The 22,930-nt window shown below is 41.0% G+C and overlaps 1 protein-coding gene across 4 annotated transcripts in view; it reads right to left on the minus strand.

Moving 5' to 3' along the window:
- The window catches only part of RCE1 (Ras converting CAAX endopeptidase 1), a 125,325-nt gene that overhangs the window by 99,903 nt on the left and 2,492 nt on the right, over window positions 1-22,930 (minus strand). For all 4 annotated transcript variants that reach the window (XM_033954953.1, XM_033954954.1, XM_033954955.1 and 1 more), the window contains one exon: window positions 4,674-4,757. In XM_033954953.1, the coding sequence (XP_033810844.1) occupies window positions 4,674-4,757 (84 nt within the window). The remainder of the gene's footprint in view (window positions 1-4,673; window positions 4,758-22,930) is intronic.

Below are 22,930 nucleotides of genomic sequence, written 5' to 3' on the forward strand. Positions count from 1 at the left end.
ATTCCTCACGGGGACGGGTGGGGACGGGTGGGATTCCTCAAGGGGATGGGTGGGGACGGGTAGGACTTTGGCGGGGACGGGTGGGATTTCTGTCCCCGCGCAACTCTCTAGTGGAGACTTCTGAGCAGACTTTTCATAAGTAGTGTAATAAGCCTCCTTAGTAGACTCCGGGACATCACCCGCCGAATCAGACTAAGTCTTTTAGCGAAGGAATGTGTCAGGATCGATGACGCTGAGACCCATGCCAATCTGATTAAGATGACGATGTATGATGTGATGTGATTTCCTTTTACGCTTACAAGAACGGTAAGGAGAGCGGTGTTCACGCTGCAACATAGCTGAGGATAAACGATGCTGAGTGGACTTGGATTGTCAAGATGATGATGAAGAATGCTGATATCTTGAAGAACTGGATCGACACCATGAGGAAGAACATCGATGAGATACGCTGCTTTTATGAATACAACATCGGCATGGTACCAGAAATCCAGTATCGGTACCACAGGACTTGGTGGCCTTATGCTCAAACTGGGCTGGTACGGATGGAGCCAGTGTCAGAGCAAGAAGCTTGAACGTGTCACTAATTTGGAAAAGCACTTCGAGCTTCTCACGGTACAAAGGCACTGGTACCGTTCGGCGATCTGCCATTGGTGTTCTGTCTGGCCTCGGCGAGGGTGACCATGAAGAGGATGCACTCCTCGAAGTAGGAGAGGCCAAACGTAAGAGGTCATCGCTTGATCGGCATCAAGGGACTCGATGCAATGGTGACCTGCAAGACCTGTTGGGAAGCTGGTGGCTTTTTAGCTGGCTTATCTGATGGAGCGATGTTCCTCAACACTTTCGATGTTGAAGGCTGCGATGTCATCTTGGTGTCCATACTGGTGCCAAACAACTTATCTTGTTGAAGCTTTCAACTTTTAATTGTATGTTTTTATATGGTAGAACACCGTGCACAGGATTCGACACGGTGTTCCAGGCCAAGGCACTGCAAACACCAACTATGAGTGTCAGTGATGGAAATTTGCCTTTGGCACTTGCAACACTTTTAAAATGGCCGGGACATCGACAGAAAAACCGCCTCAGTCAAATTGAATTCAATGGCTGAGGAAAAAGGAAAGGCTTCGACGGGCGAAGCACCGCAAGGAGAGAATAGTGAGGAAAAAAATAATCTCAACTGTTATTTGATTTAAAAAAACCAAAAAAACCTACCATATTTTTCACTCCATAAGACGCACCTGACCATAAGATGCACCCTATATTTATAGGAGGAAAACAAGAAAAAAAACAAACATTCTGAACCAAATTCTCCCTGCCAGGCTCTGCACCCTGTCCCCCCTTCCTTCCAGGCTCTGCACCCTGTCCCCCTCTGGTGGTCTAGTGGTAGGCTGGGACAGGGCACAGGGGGGGCAGGCCTAGTGATAGGCAGGCAGTCAGGCCAGCCTAGTGGCAGGCAGGCAGGCAGACCGGCCTAGTGACAGGCAGGCAGGCCAGCTGTCCTAGTGGTCTAGTGACAGGCAGGCAGGGCCCCCCACCCTGAGGCAAGCAGGGTCCTCTGCCCTGAGGAAAGCAGGCAGGCAAGGCCCCCCCAAACTCCCCCTACCTTATTTTAGTTGGTGAACGGTCCTGCCCTTCCCTCCATCAGATCGGCCCAAAAGGCAAGCGCGAGCTTTTCGCATGCTGCCTTGTCCTGCACCACTCCATGAATGGCTGCAGTCAGTTCTTGTGAGAATTAACTGCAGCCATTCACGGAACGGTGCAAGACAAGGCAGCGCGCGAAAAGCATGTACCTGCCTTTTGGGCCAATCTGACGCTGCAGTCAGTTCTCGCAACAACTGACTGCAGCCATTCATGGAACGATGGAGGACAAGGCAGCATGCAAAAAGCTCACGCCTGCCTTTTGGGCCGATCTGATGCTGCTTAGCTCAGCTGGAGGGAAGGGCAGGACCGCCAGAGGATCTAAATAAGGTAACAGGGGTGGTGGTGGGTGGGTTGGGTATTCGCTCCATAGAACGCACCCTTTTTCCTCCCAATTTTTTGGGGAAAAAAGTGCATCTTATGAAACGAAAAATATGTTAATACTAATACGAGCATAAAAAAAAGACTACTAAAAAATACGCGTGAGCGGGAAGACAAGGCAAAAAATTGAACAACATTCAAATACACAACTTCATAGCTCTGCAAAAAACTAAGAACTGAGGTACTGTAAGTCTACATCAGGCGGGAAAGCACTCGCACATGTACGATGCAGGCTATTGTGGACTTTCTAAAAATCTTAAAGTGGCGATGCACTTTTGAAGTGTCCATACTGGAGCTCCATGGATGACATCACCCACATGTGAAAATATGCTGCCTGCTTGTCTTGGGATAGCACAGTTTTAAGGAAATAACAGGCATTTAGGAAATTACACTTACTGCCCAGGAACAAAAATCTGATTAAATAGCATTTTGAGAAGATTGTGTTCATGAGGAGCTAGCTAAAGGTGGACAAAGCAATGGGGCTGGATGGGGTACATCTGAGGGTACTGAAGAAACTCGGCAGCTCCACTGGCTGACCTTTTCAATGCTTCTCTAGATTCGGGAGTGGTACCAGAGGATTGGAGAAGGGCAGATGTGGTCCCTCTCCACAAAAGTGGAAGTAAAGAAGAGATAGGGAACTACAGGTTTCTAAGTCTGACTTGTGTGGTAAGGGGGAGGCACAAAAATGCAGCCACCACCTTACAAGACACAGCTGAGCCTCCTATGGATGCCTAACAGCCTACGCTCAAACCCCTGGAAAGCAATAGGTGAGATATTAAAAGCGGGGACAGCCCCGAACACCAAAAATACTTGTGCAGGCTGACTAACAGGTACCACCAGGGATCGGCCTGTCAGCTACAGACCTCAGTCTGCTTCTTCTCTAAGCAGGCAAAGCTAAAACCAATGTGAAAGCTCCAATAATTGAAAACACTGAATAAAAAATTGAAAACACTGAATAAGAACATAAGAAATGCCTGCACCGGATCAGACCTGGGGGTCCATCCAGTCCGGTGATCCGCACACGCAGAGGCTCAGCCAGGCGTACCCTGACGCATACATTAGTCACTCGTATCCCTCAATGTGTCCTGCAAGAAGATGTGCGTCCAATTTTCCCTTAAATCCTAGAATGGTAGTTTCCTCCACCATCTCTTTCGGGAGAGAGTTCCAGGCGTTCACCACTCGCTGTGTGAAGCAGAACTTTCTGACATTTGTCCTGGCCGTGTCCCCTCTCAGCTTCAGGCCATGACCTCTGGTCCGAGTCTGGGTCACATTCGCCAATTTCAGACTCGGACCAGAGGTCATGGCCTGAAGCTGAGAGGGGACACGGCCAGGACAAATGTCAGAAAGTTCTGCTTCACACAGCGAGTGGTGAACGCCTGGAACTCTCTCCCGAAAGAGATGGTGAAGGAAACTACCATTCTAGGATTTAAGGGAAAATTGGACGCACATCTTCTTGCAGGACACATTGAGGGATACGAGTGACTAATGTGAATAAAATAAGAAAAAGGGAGAGCAAAACAGAAATACTCCTTCCGGCTCGAATGTAGAAGGAAAAAACTGCAGGTGACAGTAGCGCTCCCAGTGAAGTAGGAAGATCACAGAAAAAATTCTGCATATGGCTCGTGGCCATGGGGAGATAACCCGTTTGTCAAGAATGACACCTATTGATAAATACTTTACCAATATCATAATATGCTACGGTTATTCATCTGCATCTCATTAAATTTCACTAAGGTTGAGAATTAAAAAGACTGCATTTTACCACATATACATGTTTACATTTTACCAAATTCTGTTAATTCATACTGGCAGGATCATATTACCATGGGTGGTAATAGGTCATATGTAATGACCCAAACATTAGTACAGTCAAACCTCAGTTTGCGAGTAATGCAGTTTGCGAGTGTTTTGCAAGATGAGCAAAACACTCTCGCAAATCTTGCCTCGCAAACCGTGCACTGAGTCGATATTCGAGCCCCCACTCCCAAGAACTGGCATCGCCCGTCTGCCCGCCCAAACCCTTACCATGATCGGGCACTGGCACGCAGCACTAACCCATAGAACGTGCTGGTGCCAAAAGAGCCTGCCGCTGATCTCTGCTGGGCATCTGCGCATGCTCAAGGCCTTCTGGCTCCTGCTCTCTCCGAGATTCTAATGAGATTGGTTTCTCCAAGAATCTCATTAGAATCTCTGAGAGTGGGAGCCAGAAAGCCTTGAAAATGCGCAGATGCTCAAGGCCCGGCAGAGATCAGCTGCAAGCTCTTTCGGCACCGGCACATCCTGTGGGTTGGTGCTGCGTGCCGGTGTCCGATCGTGGTAAGGGTTTGGGCGGATGGGGGGGTGATGCCAGTTCTCGGGGGAGGGGGTCTATTTGGGATGTGGAATGAATTGCCCGCGTTTCCATTACCTCTTATGGGGAAAGTTGCTTTGATATACGAGCACTTTGGTTTACGAGCATGTTTCTGGAACGAATTGTGCTCACAAAACAAGGTTCCACTGTATAGCCAACAGCAATAAGTGACAGCTCATAGAAACATAACAGCAGAAAAAGACTATATGGCACATCCAATCTGCCCATCCACTATCTTCTCCTATCCTTAAGAGGAGAATATAGTGGATGACATGGATATGGTCAGTAACTTAAGGTCATAACATACCATAGTTAGCAGTAAGGGCAGCGCAGCTGCGGTCAGAATCCCCTCCAGCCGGAAGCCCATCAGTGACAGCAGAGAAGTATCAGGCTGATTGAAAAGAGAAAAGAAAAACAAATAATAGTCTAATTGTTACTTTCGCTACCTAAAAATGTTCCTTTCAATCTTACTATTTCTATAACTCAGCACATCAAAGCAATTCATATATGTAGCAGAGAGATGAGGTGCCCCCAGCTTTAGTTAAACTTTATAAAACAAGAACACAGAATCTGATGCCAAATAATAAGAACATAAGAAGTTGCCTCCGCTGAGGCAGAACAGAGGTCCATCTCGCCCAGCGGTCCGCTCCCGCGGCGGCCCATCAGGCCCATTGCCTGAGCAGTGGTCCCTGACCATTTCTATAACCTACCTCTACTCCTATCCCTATAGCCCACGTCTATTCTTATCTGTACCCCTCAATCCCTTTGTCCTCTAGGAACCTATCCAAACCTTCTTTGAAGCCCTGTAACGTGCTCCTGCCTATCACAGCCTCCGGGAGCGCGTTCCATGTATCCACCACCCTCTGCAAGAACTATCCAGTTTGCATCTGTTCCCACTCTGTAGCCCTACCATATATCTTGTTGTTTGTTTAGGTTCCTGATAGGAAGGTGTTGCAACTTGTATACTCCATATTGGAATTTTGCATTCAGATGTCTGCTGGAAGCCAAAGCAGCAGCCACCACCACCACCAATGCAGTTCCAGAAGATAAACCCATCATCTCGGAAGGTCATAGAACAGCAAAAGATGACCCAACAACCCTCAGCATGGTTACATGAGGAGGTAAAAGATGCTAATAGAACCAAAAGAAGTTGAAAAGAAGCTTGCAAAATCTAGTAATAAAAACCTCTCTTAAAGCCATTAGAAACAAGTCATCTGCAAATGAATCAGATGGGCCACTGAATGAACAAGAAGTAAAAGCAGTACAGTTAGTAATATTGCCAACACAAATAGGGAGGTAATATTGGATTTGGTTCCAAGAAAACATGTTTGGAAGCAAAGTTGAAGATAGCTGAAGTGAAATTCTTCCTCTGGTTTCACTATTTGGGAATTTTATTCTCATTTAAGAAAGGAAGGGTCAAGAAAAAGAGTTGTGAAAACAAGAAAACAGAACAAATGGATGTGGATAAATTTGAGTGTTGGCAGGAGAATAAGTAAGAGCAGAATGAATTATCTTTGGATAATTTAGTAGATAAATAGGAGGGAAAAATGAAGAAGATTTTAGCTCCTTAGAGAAAGGTTAAACTAGAAGATAAGTAAAGACAAAGTTGGTTTACTGTAGATCTAAAAATTCTGCAGAGATGGGTGCAAAGACAAGAGAAACAATGGCATCACCTTCCCTCTCAAAAAGCTAAATCCTGTTGAAGGAAAGCAATGACAAGATATAGTAATGCTACGTGCTATACTGAGATTATCTATTTCTTCATAATAGCATATTTCTCAAGTTTATTTTTCAGGTTTAAAATAAACTTGCTATTCTTACCACAAAAGCTGGCAATCAGTTCCAGAGCTTAACTATTCCCTGAGTGAAAAAAAATTTCCTCCTATTGATTTTAAAAGTATTTCCCTGTAACTTCAAAGAATGTCCCCTAGTCTTTGTAATTTTTGTTGAAGTGAAAAATCTATCCACTTGTACCCGTTCTACTCCACTTAGGATTTTGTAGACTTCAATCATATTCCTGCTAATGCCTCAGAAGGTTTCTGCACCACTGAAGACTTACCACTGGTGCATTTCTAAAGTGGCCCTCTTCTCGTCATTTTTCTGAAGCTCTTGCTCCTGCTCTTTCCTTAATTGATATACCTGGATTAGTGCTTCATGTACAAAGAGAACTGATAAATCTTGTTTGTGCCTTAGCCAAACAAAGTAAATGACAGCAGATAAAGATGGTCCATTCAGTCTGCCCTGTAATCACAAGCATTTCAATTTCATGATTAAATTAAAAGGTCTTTTTCTTTGTTATTTCTGGGCCATAGACTTTAGAAGTCTACCTGGTACTGTCCTTAGGTTCCAACTACTGGAGTTGCCGTTGAAGCTTACTCCACCCTATCCAAACCATCTCTTTTGCTGAATTCAGACTGTGAAAGTTTGCTCATTTATATTCTCATTAGCAATCTTCTGTGTTCATCCCACGCTTTTTTGAATTCCATCGCCATTTTCCTCTCCACCACCTCCCTTGGGAGGGCATTCCAGACATCCACCATCACCCTCTCTGTGAATCGAAAATTTCCTAACGTTACTCTTAAGTCTACCACCCCTCAACCTCCATGTATGTCCTCTAGTTTTACCAATTTCCTTCATCTGAAAAAGATTTGGTTCCATATTAATACCTTTCAAATATTTAAATGTTAGTATCATATCACCCCTGTCCTTTCTCTTCTGCAGATTATACATGTTGAGGTCTTCTAGTCTTTTCTTGTACTTCTTTTGGTGCAAACCCACTACCATTTTTGTCGCTTTCCTCTGGACCACTTCAAGTCTTTTTATATCCTTGGCCAGGTACGGCCTCCAAAACTGAACACAAGGGGCCTCGCCAACGATCTTTTCAGGGATATCAACACCTCTTTTCTTCTACTGGTTATGCCTCTTTCTATACCGCCTAGCATCCTCCTGGCTACATCCACCACCTTATCACACTGCTTTGTTGCCTTCAGATCCACAGACAGTATCATTCCAACGTCCCTCTCTCCATCCGTGCATATCAGCCTCTCGCCTCCCAGCACATATATATATATACTGTATATATCTCCCTCAGATTTCTGCTCCCCAAATGAATCACTCTACATTTCTTTACACTGAATTTTAGTTGCCAGACATCAGACCACTTTTGCATATCCTGTTTCATGTTTTCACTCCCTCCGAGGTGTCCACTCTGTTACTAATCTTGGTATCATTCACAAAAAGGCAAACCTTTCCTTCTAACCCTTTGGCAATATCGCTCACAAACATACTGAATCGGCCCCAGCACCAATCCTTAAGGCACTCCACTACTCACCTTTCCTTTCTCCATGCAAATCCCATTAACCACCTCCCTCTGACGTCTGTCCGTCAACCAGTTTCTAATCCAGTTCACCACTTGGGTCCTAACTTCAGCTAGTCAAGAACATAAGAATTGCCGCTGCTGGGTCAGACCAGTGGTCCTTAGTACCCAGCAGTCCACTCACGCAGCGGCCCCTAGGTCAAAGGCCAGTGCCCTAACTGAGACTAGCCCTACCTGCGTACATTCCGATTCAGCAGGAACTTGTCTAACTTTGTCTTGAATCCCTGGAGAGAGTTTTCACCTATAACAGCCTCCGGAAGAGCATTCCAGTTTTCCACCACTCTCTGGGTAAAGAAGAATTTCCTTACGTTTGTACAGAATCTATACCCTTTTAACTTTAGACAGTTCCCTCTCGTTCTCCCTACCTTGGAGAGGGTGAACAACCTGTCTTTATCTGCTAAGTCTATTCCCTTCAGTATTTTGAATATTTCGATCATGTCTCCTCTTTTCAAGGGAGAAGAGGCCCAGTTTCTCCAATTTCTCACTGTACGGCAACTCCTCCAGCCCCTTAACCATTTTAGTCGCTCTTCTCTGGACCCTTTCGAGTAGTACCGTGTCCTTCTTCGTGTACGGCGACTAGTGCTGGATGCAGTATTCCAGGTGAGGGCGTACCATGGCCCAGTACAGTGGCATGATAACCTTCTCCGATCTGTTCGTGATCCCTTTCTTAATCATTCCTAGCATTTTGTTCGCCCTTTTCGCCACCACTGCGCATTGCACGGACAGCTTCATCGACTTGTCAACTAGTACTCCCAAGTCTCTTTCCTGGGGGGTCTCTCCAAGTACCACAGATTGTACAATTTTTGATTTTGTGATTACAGTAGTGAGTTGTAACCACTGATAAAAAGCTGATGTTGGTAGGGCAAATTTGTCACATAAGTCTGCAAATGTCAGCAGTTGTAAGGCTGGCGTACAGATGTCATTTAGGGACCAGATCCCTAATTTAGCCCAACAGGACCAAAAAATTAGTGCTTTGTCAATTAGGAATCGTGAATTGTGCCATAGAGAAATTAAAGAAGAAGTACAGATAGATACATCGAGTAATTTATCCAGCTCAAATAGACAGGAAACAGATTGAGAAATGATAGGGTTCGTCTTGTGGAATTTTGTGTGAGACATTAGTAGCGCAATTAGCGAAGGAGAGAAGATACAGAGGGAGTGTTCTACTTGCAGCCAAAGAGGACAATAGCTAGAGGCCAATGAGAACCATTGGCTAGATTGTTGTAGAATAAAAGCCTTGTGATACGTCAGAAAATCAGGCAATAACACTCCTGCTGCAGCTTTGGAAGCTTTAAGCTTTTTAAGGGCAATTTTCGGTGGTTTTCTACTCCATATAAAAGATGAGCTATGTTTATCTATTGTTTTATAAAACAGGGTTGGAAATAATCGTGGAATCATACTAAGGATAAAATTTACTTTAGGGGCTATGATCATTTTAATTGTTTCAATTCTGCCCCACCAGGAAAGATGAAGAGGGTGGCATGAATGTAATAGAGTCTTGTCATGGGCAATAAGTTTTTCACTATTGTGTTGTATTGTAGCAGGCAAGGTAGCATATAAATCAATTCTCAAATATCTCATACATGTGGAGGACCAAAGAAGATGAAAAGGTTGAACCAAAGCCGGTTGAGAATGTGTGTTAAGTGGTAACACTTCCATTTTATGTTGGTTAATTTTGTAGCCTGAGAAGAGAAAGAAAGAGCTTATTAAATCAATGAGGACAGGTAGAAATTGATCTGGATTGGTAAGATAAAGTAGTACATCGTCCGCATATGCCGTCAGTTTGTACTCTAGGTTATTATGAAGAATACCAGAGATTCTATTACAGGAGTTAATTGCTAGAAGGAGGGGTTCAAGAGCGATATTAAACAGATAAGGTGAGAGGGGGCAACCTTGTTGGGTACCTCTATGCAACATAAAGGAAGCCAATAAAATGTTATTAGCGATTACAGAGGCCTTAGGGGAGGAATAGATAATTTTAACATAATTGATAAAATTGCAGAGGAAATCCAAACCAGTGCATCGTATGAAAAAGTTGAGACCATTCACCTCTATCAAATACTTTTTCAGCATCAAGAGAGAAGGCTATACAAGGTTCTTTGGAGGCACGTGCAATGGAAGTAAGATGGGAAAAGAGACGGGAATGTACGTTATAAGCCGTCCTGTCATAAAGCCCACTTGATGAGAGGAGATAAGCGAACCTATCAATCGTTGCAGTCTAGTGGAAAGAATGGTAACATAAATTTTGTAGTCAGCATTTAATAGAGACATAGTCTGTAATTCGAAATTTGGTGAGGATCTTTACCAGGTTTTGAAATAACAGTAATAATAGCATCCAGAAAGTAACTGCTGGACACTTTTTGCGGATCTAAGGAGTTAAATAGAGTTGTAAGTGTATGGGTAAGTTTGTCATGAAAGAATTTATAAAATTCTACTGTAATACTGTCAACACCAGGTAATTTACCAGAAGATAGGTGTTTTATAGCTAAAATGATTTCTGATGTGTCAAAGGGGCATTTAAGCTCTTCTATATCAGATGAGCTAAGTTTAGGAGACTCTAATGTGGCCAAAAATTCCTCAGCACTGGGTGGCTGTTGCGTGATTTCAGAGGAGTAAAGCTGAGAGTAAAAATTGTGAAAAGCCTGTGAGATATCAGAATGCGATGAAAGGAGCTTTCCATTAAGATCTTTAATAGAGGAGATCTGCACTTTAATTCGTTTAAGATAATTAGCAAGCATTTTGCTACTTTTGTTCATCTCCATATAGTATTTAGTGGAGGTGGTAAAAATATCTTGCTGTGCTGCCATAGTTGCTAATTTATTATAAGAATATTTTAAATTATAGATTTGGGGCAGAAGAGTTTTATCATTGGAAAGAAAAAAAATCATGTTCAAGACTTTTGATTTGGAGTTCAAGATTGTGCTGTTCTTTTCTATCTTGCTTTAATTTGAACGCTTGACAAGAAATTAATTCATCTCGCAATGAGACCTTAAAGGCCTCCCAGATAATTAGGGGATCTAAGGAATCAGTGTTATTGAATTGAAAGAATTTGTCGATAAATTTAGAGATCCTCTGCCTAACTGATTCATCGGATAGAAGGTGATTAGACAATCGCCAAATGGGGGGATCTAGTTGGGGTTACAGCATCCCATCTCAGTTCAAGTGATATAGGAGCATGATCAGAGATAACAATAGAATTGATGGAAGTAGAAAGAAGATTAGGCAGTAGTGAGGAGGAAATAAGAAAATAGTCAATTCTCAAGTAGCTTTTATGAGAAGAGGAAAAGTAGGTATAATCTCTGTCATCTGGGTGTTGTAGTCTCCATGGTTCTATTAGGTTGTAGTGCTTAAGCAAGGATTTTAAGATAAGATTAGCTTTAGAGGGTACGCCGAAACTGGAAAAGTGTCTATCCAGCCAGGTATCTAAAGGTAGATTAAAGTCACCGGCCATAATGAGAGGGAGGGTATCGAACTCTGCGATGGTATGAAACAGTTGAGAAAAACTTCAGGAGAGTCTACGTTAGGGGCATATATATTAACAAGGAGAACTTCTTGCGAGAGAATACTTGCCCTAACTACTAACCATCTGCCTTTGGTATCATGTTTGACTTCCAGAAGCTGGACAGGAACAGTTTTATGAGATAAGATTGCTACACCATGTTTTCTACCAAGCGCTGGAGCTTCCGCTATATGAGTTAGCCAGTTATTAGTGCCCAAGATGAGAGATATGAGTTTCCTGTAAAAAGACAATGGAAGGCTTGAGTTTTTTAAGATGAGTGATGATTTTTTTACTCTTTATTGGATGTCTCAGGCCATTGACATTCCAAGATATGAAAGAAAGATTGGAAAATACTTTATTGTCAGCCATAATTAAAAAATGCTGCTCCTATGTATATGGTACTGCATTTCAAGAAATGATAAGAGAGAGAAAAAGACAAATGAGAGACACCTCTAAGGGAGAAAGAAAGCTAAAGGCATAAAGAGCTGAAGAAAGCTCAGTCGGACTGCAAAGATTGAGAATGAAAGGGGGAAAAGCAGGTAGACAAGAGATGCCTGAAGAGAGGGCATCCTTCTATTGATAAGACATAATATTAATAAAGCCAGAAATCAAAGAACCATATAGCAATAGAAAATAGTATTAGAAGTTATACATATATTCAACAACATAGGTCAGGCAGAAGATGAGACATTATTGCAGGTACCAAAAAATCCAGTTTTGAAGAAAAACAATGCATTCATAGAGAAACAGAAATGGAAATCAAAAATATTATTGTAATTATCAAACGACAAATGTATCTTCGAATGGTAAGAAAAGTAAGGATGGTAAAGGAAAGTAAAAGATAAATAGATAAGTCTAAAACACAAGAGAGATCAAATAATGCAATACACAATATATAGGATAGGAATGTAAATCATGTGCTAGGAGAGGGATATAGTTCATTGAAACTGAATGTTAAAAACAAACTATATTAAGTATTCAAATTGATTTAAATCTATGCAACAGTAAAAAGTAAACAGATATATTACTTGAAATAATTCATACTGCATATAGGAATATTTCTTCAAAATTCAGGGTATAAAAACATAAATTATTGTTCGTTAAAGCAATAATAGTGAATAAGACATTGCAGTTATAAGTGGAACAATTAATGTATATCTTGAGTGAAGAAGTACAGGAGCAATTCATCATTTGATTAATAATAATAAGCTACTGAGGAATCCAGACATGAAGAGCTAATAGGAAAAATTCATCACACATAAGGATTATAGTAGGAGTAAGTGTTGTGGATTTAAATATTAAATAGCTTGAAGGACAGTTAAAAACTAACAAATTCATCAAATTAAACAACAGTTAAAAAGCATATAGTATTGATAAAAACTAAGTGTAAGAGGAGATCGGGCTAAGAATATCAACATAATATAATAATGAACTAAATAAACAATATCTATGACTAAGGCAATTGATTTCAGAGCATAAACTGATAACAAGCAATTATATTTGACATATTTTACCTAGTATTATGATATGGTCTGCAGTGTATAAGGCAAAAATATTAAAATACTAAATAGTAAGGGAGAGGTATAAGTTATCAGCGCAGACAGGTTAACAGAATTCATGTAGAAGGCAAAGGGGTATAATTCATCACCAAAGGAAACCAAAAGAACACGAGGTGAACGTAACAAGCAGAGATAATAGAAATGCAATATCGTTAACAGGGAGATGACAAATAGATGAACAAATCAGAGAGAAAATTCAACTAAGTAGTAATACTAATGTATGAATAAATATCATAATGAAAACACTATAAAATATAGTAAAAAAGAAACGCAAGGGTAGCAAAGGAAGGGAAGGTAATATATAAATACACTATAAGGATACAGTCAGTTATAAAACCAGAGCTCTAAGCATAAATAGGGTTAAAGTAGAAAGTCAATGCAAGTAGAGCCGTATTAAAAATTTAACGAAGCCCCATAGCCTATAGTTAAACAACAGAGGAGGGGAGGGAGGAGATACGGAGCGTGAAAGAAAAAACAAATGATAAAGGAAAGAAAACAGCTATAAGCGAAGTGCGGTATTACGAACAATAAGGTGACAAATAATTAAACAAATCAGAAATAAAATATTCAAATCATTAGGGAAAAGAGCGTTTGAACAAATATCATAGTAAATACACTGCAAAGCATAATAAAAAAGGACCGCAGGGATAGAAATGTAAATAAAAAAAGATTGCAATAAAAATTTAGTGAAACTCCATGGCTTACCATGAAACAGTGAAGAAAGGAAGGAAGTAGTCATGGAGCATAAAGGAAGAAACAAATTAGAGGGAAGGAACCAGTTATAAGCAGAATGTGGTAACATCGTGATCTGCCACAAATTTAAAAAGACATGGTAATTCATATGCTATGGAGTACGGAGAGACAGGAAAATAAACCTAGGGAGAAGAGGGGGAGTATATGAAGAGAGACGTTACAAATATCCAGAATGAAGAAAAAAAGTAGTAATAGGTTAGACAATTCATTAGTTAGGATCCATCAGGCATAATAAGAAAAAAACCCCAAAAAACCTCATAGCAGGGTAAAATCATCTGAACGAAAATGGAGTCATAGCAAGCGTGGGAAGGAGCCAGAGAGCAAGGGGAATAGGAAAGCAGTTCAAAATGGTGGCGTAAACAGAAGCAATAACTATATGTCAGCCTAGAGGCCTCTGGGAGATTATATCGATCTAACTCTGGCATGGGAATGCAGATAGACTCTGTGTGCAGGGAAACTATTTTAAGTAGCCCTGATTGCCCTGATTGAATCATGGCTAGCTAAAAGGTGTTAATGCCTGATTAAGAGGGTGCTTAGGATAATGGTGCACAGATCAAGCCAGAGACTTAATCCCATCAGGTTTCTCACCCTCCTTTGTCTATTAAATTGACCATTGTCTCAAACAGTTTGCAAGTTCTAAACAGAAAGATACTGGGAGATACAATATTTTCTCTATTCAGAATAAGATTCCAAGGTATAAAAGCCTACTCTCTGCAACACACCTCTCTCTCTTTCTATCTAACTACCTCTTGGCTCTTTGCTCGGCACTCTGGTTCGGTCTTCACTCTCCCTCTCTCTTTCTATCCTTCCCTTTATTTATCTAACACGAAGCTTCCTAGAACTACAAGCTTCTATGTCCCTCTCTGCCTCTGACCTCTGTAAGGCAGTGAGACTGCTTGCTCTCTGCTTAAGTGTAATGCTCTCTGCTTAATTGTAATGCTTATAAATATTACTTTTCTGTAAGACTATTTCTATAATATATTCTTTATGCAATCACCTCTGGTCGTGTCTATTATTCTACTTCCTGGTGAGTCATCTGTGAGGGAACTGAACCTGGGACCTGGCGTTTGTCAGTACGCCTTTCACTTAACCCCTACCACCTAATATTGTGGGGACCACTTTCAAACTGACATTTTGGGGGCTCTGTCTCGGTCCTTCCTGATGATTTCATCTAGGTAAGTAGAATTTAAGTTTTTTTTATGCACTGTGCAATAGGATTACAGAGTGAGATAGAAATCAAAAGTCCTTGGAAAACCCTTAGATTGATTGTACGTTAGACTGGATGACACACTGTTGAAAAGTTCCAGTAATATTGTGGGGTTTTATACTTGGTGAGATTTTATTTCAATTTTGATTGATAGACAGAGTGAGATAGAAATCAAAAGTCCTTTTGGAACCCTTAAATTGTTTTAGACTGGATGACACAATTGTGAAAAGTTTCAGTAATATTTTGGGTTTTATATTTGGTGAGATTTTACTATCAAAAGTCTTTGTAGTTTACCTGTGCCAGTTTGCATTGTATGATTTGCTATTATATGCTTGCTAGGGTGTTGCATGTAAGAATATTTGAGCTGCTCTGAAGAAAAGCAGGGTTCAAAGTGAAAACAGTCACTCAATTAAGACACGCCACATCTGTACTAACTTTAACTTTTTTTACCTTGTGCTTTTAATTCTATTTCTTGTCAGTCTCTGCCCTGGTGAAAGGCCCAGTGCACACTGGACTGGAACTGGCAGCTGACACCTCTGCTCTTCTATATTTTATCCTGCTAAACTTCTGCCTGTAAATTTCAGGTAGTAACCAGTGTGGGCAAGTGTGGGCATAAGTGTATTATTTATGCCAATGACTCTTGCCTAACACGCTTTACCTCGCTTTTCTACCTATTAACTAAAGTCTCCCTCCTTCATAAGTGGGAGCATTTCAATCTCAAAGGCTACACACAGACAGGGACATTTAGAAGCCCATTCTCTCTGCCCACGAACCAAGGCAGACTTCTGCAGCCTCAAATATGAACCCTTTTGATTTTCAAGAACTCTTAGATATTGTATACAAATATTTTGACAAGAAAGGGGGTCCATATGAGGGTAATTTTCCAGAACACACATGGCACGATATTCAGAAACAAATGGTTTCTCATTCTCAGGAGTTTAGAAAGAAAACAGATAAACGCAAATGCCTTTTCATTCAGGGCTTATGTAGAGGACTTATTAGCCTAAGACAAGATAATACTGACTTGAACACTCAGTGCCATCAGCTGTCCAAAGACTTAGATGAGGCACAAATTAATATATCCATGCTAAGAACCCAAATTGTTCAGGCCACAAATACCTTTTTAACTGTAAATGAACAATTAGAAGAGGCCAAGGCAGAATTAAAGTATTTAAAGTCAAAATGTGCCTCACCGGGACAGGTTAATGCTGTCTCCTCACAGATTCTGCCGTCTGCACCAGTGCAACATTCACCCTATCATTCACCCTATAATCCATGTAGTCAGTTTATTGAAAAACAAAACACTGTTTTTGTAGCAGGCCAGCGAAAAGGTAAACTAGCTACAGATGTAGAACAGGAAGAAGACCCGACAAACGAAAGTGAGGAAAATTCATTACCAGGCCAGAGCAATACCAATAGTACCCCTATAAGTGACACAGCTCCAGTAACTGTAGTGCTGCAGGGACATATGAAAGATAGTGACATTGAAAGAATAGTGGAGAAAGTGGGCCCTATGCCTTTTAACATAAATGAATGGTGCAAATGGGCTACTGACATACTGATTCACTGGGGTCTAGGGAAATACAAAAGGAACAATGCAGATTTTGATAAGCTTATGCACCTAGCCCTGGGTCCACATTATTATAAATTTGGATCTCTTGTTCATCCATACCAATTTGTAAAGATGGGCATCAAACAACTATTTCGCTGCACCTCTTTGCAAGTACTTAGAACTCTTTCACCCCTGCCAAGTGATACACCAGAGCAGTTTGCATATAGAGTGTGGGTAATCAACGCGGTACTTAACGAACAGGAACATTGGCCCATTTCCTCAGATTATGGCCAGAGAGAACATAAAGAATTCCTATTAGAATTATTATCTCCCGAGATTACTAAACACCTTCTGTTGTTCTCGGAGGACCCTAAAACTACGCCTTTTGACACTTTACTGCTCAGGATTGGGTCTGTGTGGAAGACCCAGCCAGCTCAAATTATTTCAGTCTCAGAAGCTAGAAGGTGGCGTGCTGAGGGAGCACCCCAATACAAGAACATACCACACACAGGAAATAGAGGTCATGTCAGAGGTAGTTACAGAAATTCCTCCACTTACATTCCCTTCCATGAACTCAGAGACCAAAAGGAAAAATTAGAAAAAGAGAAAATGAAATGGGAACAGGATCGTCACACAATGCAGATAGAATTGGACAGAGTAAAAAGTGATTTGACAGCTAGGAAAAACAGTGCTAGTGCATAGGGATGTCCTGACTCTCTGTGTCCGAATGCCAAGGTGACTCAGGCCTTCACAGCCCAGCCAGACTCCTTTCACTTACCTGTGGACTCACTTTTGGAGACGCAGGATAAGGGAAAGAAGTCAGACTCAGAATTCAGCTTGATATTGGACACTTCCGACTGCCCCAATGTTAATAATACCATAGAGGGTCAGGATAAATTAACTTTGATTGATACAGGGGCCAGAATCAGTTTCACAGATAGAGCACCTCCTACTGGAGATCAGAAAAATATGGAAATTTGTGAGATTCAGGGTTTAATTGACAAAGCTTCAAAGTGTGTGTCTATCCCACAAAAGGAACAAATGAAAGACATTGTAGAAACTAATGCCAGCATGAGTGAGAATACAGGCAAAGAAATAGTTGAGGTGACTGGTCTTGCATTAGGTACAGGAATTCTAAATGCTTCTAAACCTTTGGTTCACAAGGTTATTCCTGTGCAGTTAGCCACACAATGCTGCCTGCCAGTGCAGAAGCATGATAATAGTGTAACTCACTCAGAGGCTGCAGATCTTTCAGTTTGGGCACAAGACTGTGGGAAAAGGTACACAGAAATTTTGTTTGAGGGCAAAGATCCTGAACCACAAACACAGCATCCAGTACTTCCTCCAGCAACAGAACTGGTGCCTAAGATGGAGGAGAGGGGTCTGAGTGGACCTATCTCTTTAGCATGTGGCTCTCCAACTGGGTCATTTGCTAATTCAGAGGGCTCTGTTAGGCTCACTATACACTCTCAGGCCCTAACTAAGACTTCAAAGCCCGTAGTACCAGTGGCAGCCTCTCACTCTGAAATGACTGTGACATTTAACCCTAAATGTGCATTTTTCTCTGTCCTAGACATGACTAATGATTTTCGGAATTTGCCCCTTGCCTCTGAATGCCAGGACACAACAGTGCAGACAAAAGAAGACAAATCTAGCCTGCACCTGACTTCTGCACCGCAGTGCCCACTCCTCCGAGTGCAGTGGGACCCAGGTGGCAGACATGTGGTCCAGGTCTGCCTGAATGGAACATGGACAAAGTTTGCTCTAAGTGACCTTGAGGTTGCTGCTAATTTAAAATATTTTTTTTCTTTTTCCTAGCAGCAGTTCGGATATAGCCATCCCAGACCAATTTTGGCACAAAGATATTTCTAGTGTTTTCCAAGGTTCCTCTTTATCACTGCAGAGATAAAGATGTTCCAAAGAAGATATTAGCTTTATGCCTTTTCTGAATATGAGATGGTTATGATGTACTACTCAGGTGTTCATGTTTGCTGTGTTTTTCTATAACAATGTGTTTATTTGCAGAGTTAAATTCAGCCCTGAACACTTGACAGATGGAAGAATGCCGACGCCTCAAAATTTGTGTTTTATGTTGTCTGTGCTATGTGGTCTGTCTTTTGTCTATTTGTTTTAGTTTAGGGGGTACCCCAGGATACATAACATTGGCCATTTCTAGAGCTCTTTTCCCCATTTTTATTTTTTTTTAACTAGCCCAATTGCGCAATGTTCTTTTTATATCCTAAATTTAGCTTAGTTAGGGGTTATATTTTTAAGTAAAGGTTTCACTTTATACCATGTTTATTCTATGCTTCTCATTAGATTCAGTACACATTTCTGACAAATTTTTTTTATATATACATTCAGTACAGAATTATGGTCTCTCTGAAGTGCCATAATAGTTATATGCAGCACATAAAAACATATATTTTTGGAATGTCTGATTAAGAACCTTAAGTACTTGAATATTGTCTGTCTTTTGCCCTAACTAAAACAAGTAAATGCACATGTTGCCACATTCAGTACAGGCAACCTGGTCTCTCTCTCTCTCTATACATTCAGTACAGGCAAAATGGTTTCTCTTCCATTTTCTATCTCTTATTTGGATCACACTGGAGTACAGCTGCTGAATGATATCGGGACTCTTTTCAAATCCCTCCCTGTATGCACAGACATCATTTCATCTCAAGGGCGAACACCACCAGTTTCCAGTGACTTGACTGATCCTGTGCAAACATCAGATCCTGTGCAAACATCCTTTCATTTCAAGTGTGAACCTCATCAGTTTAAAGAGACTGCTGGTTCCTGCTGGACTAATTCATCTTCATGCACCCTGACTGCAAAGACTTTTCCACACATGCTGTACACAATGTTTCCTGTTCATCGGATATAGCCACCTTCCTAAGAACGCTTATCTGTATTTAACCTATTCTATGGACATTCCAGACTCTATTTCTTATGCTGTACATCCACTACCTCTTGGAATGGGGAATGAGACATTTCAAAAGCTGCTGATCTTTACTGAACTCCATACTTACACTGAACAACTTCAGAAAACCTCCAAAAAAGTGAATCATACTATCACTTTTGAAAATGGACAGATTGCACAAACTGTAGAAAATTTGCTAAGAGACGCTCATGTCTCAGTTTGGGAACTTTTCTTTGGGTATTTGCCCACTGCAAACCACGTATTTAATGTTTTAATTCACCCTATCATTATCTTAATTATTGTACAAATTTTGCTATGTATTATTATGATTTTTCTTTGCTGTAAAGTGAAACACATGTACATTTCTTTACAACGCTTATCATACAAGCTTCCCTCTAACTTTTAAGGCAGTTATACATGTATTTCCAGTATCTTTTCTGACACTTGCTAATTTGGTCCTAATTTGGTTTTAATTTGGCATGGCCTATTGCATTACCATTACCAGGGTCAGATATAATATTATCCCATATCCCATACTTAGATACTCTCTCTTATGACATCTTGGTACCTTTATACCTGAACCTCCTGAAAAAGCTTCCTGCATCCCTTATGTACCGTTCACTCGCTCAACGACAGGTAAGATATAGGCATACTGGGATCCCCGCCCAGTTGATGGCCTATACAACCTAAGACAGAGGTTTGAACTCATAATGGGAACAACCTATCTTCATAGCTTGGAGATTCTGCAGCAAAGGGGACGTGCGACTATAATGTTGGAGGTAAAAGAAGCATCTGCTAATTGCAGATTGACTGTTTAAAGAAGGGTACCACAAGCTTGCCTTCATTTAAAAAAAAAAAAAAAAAAGTATGGGAGATGTCAGCCTAGAGGCCTCTGGGAGATTATATCGATCTAACTCTGGCATGGGAATGCAGATAGACTCTGTGTGCAGGGAAACTATTTTAAGTAGCCCTGATTGCCCTGATTGAATCATGGCTAGCTAAAAGGTGTTAATGCCTGATTAAGAGGGTGCTTAGGATAATGGTGCACAGATCAAGCCAGAGACTTAATCCCATCAGGTTTCTCACCCTCCTTTGTCTATTAAATTGACCATTGTCTCAAACAGTTTGCAAGTTCTAAACAGAAAGATACTGGGAGATACAATATTTTCTCTATTCAGAATAAGATTCCAAGGTATAAAAGCCTACTCTCTGCAACACACCTCTCTCTCTTTCTATCTAACTACCTCTTGGCTCTTTGCTCGGCACTCTGGTTCGGTCTTCACTCTCCCTCTCTCTTTCTATCCTTCCCTTTATTTATCTAACACGAAGCTTCCTAGAACTACAAGCTTCTATGTCCCTCTCTGCCTCTGACCTCTGTAAGGCAGTGAGACTGCTTGCTCTCTGCTTAAGTGTAATGCTCTCTGCTTAATTGTAATGCTTATAAATATTACTTTTCTGTAAGACTATTTCTATAATATATTCTTTATGCAATCACCTCTGGTCGTGTCTATTATTCTACTTCCTGGTGAGTCATCTGTGAGGGAACTGAACCTGGGACCTGGCGTTTGTCAGTACGCCTTTCACTTAACCCCTACCACCTAATATTGTGGGGACCACTTTCAAACTGACACTATATGCAACCAGCAACTGTAGAATACATTAAAGCCAAGCATAAAAATAAAAGTTCTGTATTTGTAAATGTGAACACAGATAATTCAGAGAAGAAAAAAGTCAACAAGTGAAGAGAACAGGATTTTGTACGGCAGCCGAGCCTACTGTTAATACCAGACAGGAACTAGCGAACGAGGGAGAGACAGTCAGGTTCCCATCCCCTGAGATTGAATCTGATCCAGATGTGCCTGAAGTAAGTCGGGGGAGTCAAAAACTTTGGTAGCGTTATTGATGGTAATGATCATGCGTGCTGGGTATTGTAAACCATATCGGGATTTCATTGACTTCAGTCTCGGTTTCATAGCCAGGAAGGACTTTTGTTTTATAGCTGTAGTTTGGGCAAGGTCAGGAATGATAAAGATCTTTCTTCCATCGATGATCAGTCCAATATGTGCTCTAGCAGTGGTGAGCATACGAAGGGCTTGCTGGAAACGGAGAAATCCAACAACAATCGGGCGTGGGGAAGATTGATTCTGAGTCATTCGAGAGGGAACCCGGTGAGAACGTTCAATATCGATGGCACTTTCAGGCTCTAACTGTAATACTTTAGGTAACCATTTCTGCAGGAACGTAGACATGTCAGATCCTTCAATGCCCTCTTTTAAACCAATGATTCTCAAATTATTTCTACGGCTTCGGTTGGCCAGATTTTCCAGGTCCTGTTCAAGTTTTTTTTTAAATGTTTGACCATAAGGCTCTGAGATTGTGCTATTTCCAGCGCAGCACGTTTGCAAGTGCTTCAAGCTTTTCAAGCTTCAAGCTGGAAGTTGGATAATGAAGTGTTAATCTCAGCAAGATCATCTTTTAATTCTCTTGTAGTTTCAAAATGTTTAGTTGTCAGTTCCCTGAGGGCACGAAGTTCATCCAATACAATATCACTTGCAGTAGTGGCTTTCTTTTCAGGTGATAATTTTTCAGGAGTCCGTGGATCTGGTTTGGTTCTTTTCATACCAGCAGATGAGCTAGTAGCCACATCCATTTTACATGGTTTTGACGCTGACATTTTCCTTTATCAGAGTTGCAGGAAAAAGCTGCTTCTAGATAGATAAGTTTAGTCCGGCTTTAAAAAAATAGTAAAGCAAAGGAGGAGAACAGGGTTCAGGCTTCCATCTTATCTAAAAGCTCGGACACGCCCCCCTCGAGATCATTTATAAATAAATTAAATAGCACCGGTCCCAGTATAGATCCCTGCGGCACACCACTATTTACCCTCCTCCATTGAGAAAAATGGAAATTTAACCTTACCCTTTGTTTTCTGTCTGATAACCAATTCTTAATCCACAACTGAATAATGCCTCCAATCCTATGACTCTCTTTAATTTTCTCAAGAGCCTCCTCTTGAGAAATTTTATCAAAAGCTTTCTGGAAACCTAGATACACTACATCAACTGGCATGCCTTTATCCACATGTTTATTCATACCTTCAAAGAAGTCAAGCAAATTGGTAAGGCAAGTCCTCCCTCGGCTGAACCCATGCTGACTCTGTCTCATTAAATCATGTTTGCCTACAAGTTCCACAATTTTATTTTTTATAATTGTTTCCACTATTTTGCCCGGCACTGAGGTTAGGATTACCAGTCATTGTTGAGGATACGTTGAAACCCTCAGCTCAATATGCAGTGGTGGCTAAGAAAGCAAATAGAATGTTAGGAAATAACAGGAAAGGAACGGAAAACAAAGATGAAAAAATGTCATAACGCTCTTGTATTGCTTTATGGTACAGCCGCAACTTGAATACTATGTGCAGTTCTGTTCGACGTATCTCAAAAAATATATAGCAGAATAATAAAAACTACACAGAACGGCAATGAAAATGATAAAAGATGTGGGGCTAAAGCTGCTAGGGTTCTTAAGTTTGGAGAAGAGAGGGCTCAGGGGTGATATGATATGATAGAGGTCTATAAAATATTGAGTGGACAAACCTTGGGCTCTGAAATCTAAGAGCAGAGGTAAGGGAAAGGAATTCTCCAGGTTTTAACAGCCATCACCACTTATTCAGATATCAAGATTTTAATGACTTC

This window comes from Geotrypetes seraphini, chromosome 8, assembly GCF_902459505.1.
Source record: "Geotrypetes seraphini chromosome 8, aGeoSer1.1, whole genome shotgun sequence".
Taxonomy (NCBI): Eukaryota; Metazoa; Chordata; class Amphibia; order Gymnophiona; family Dermophiidae; genus Geotrypetes; species Geotrypetes seraphini.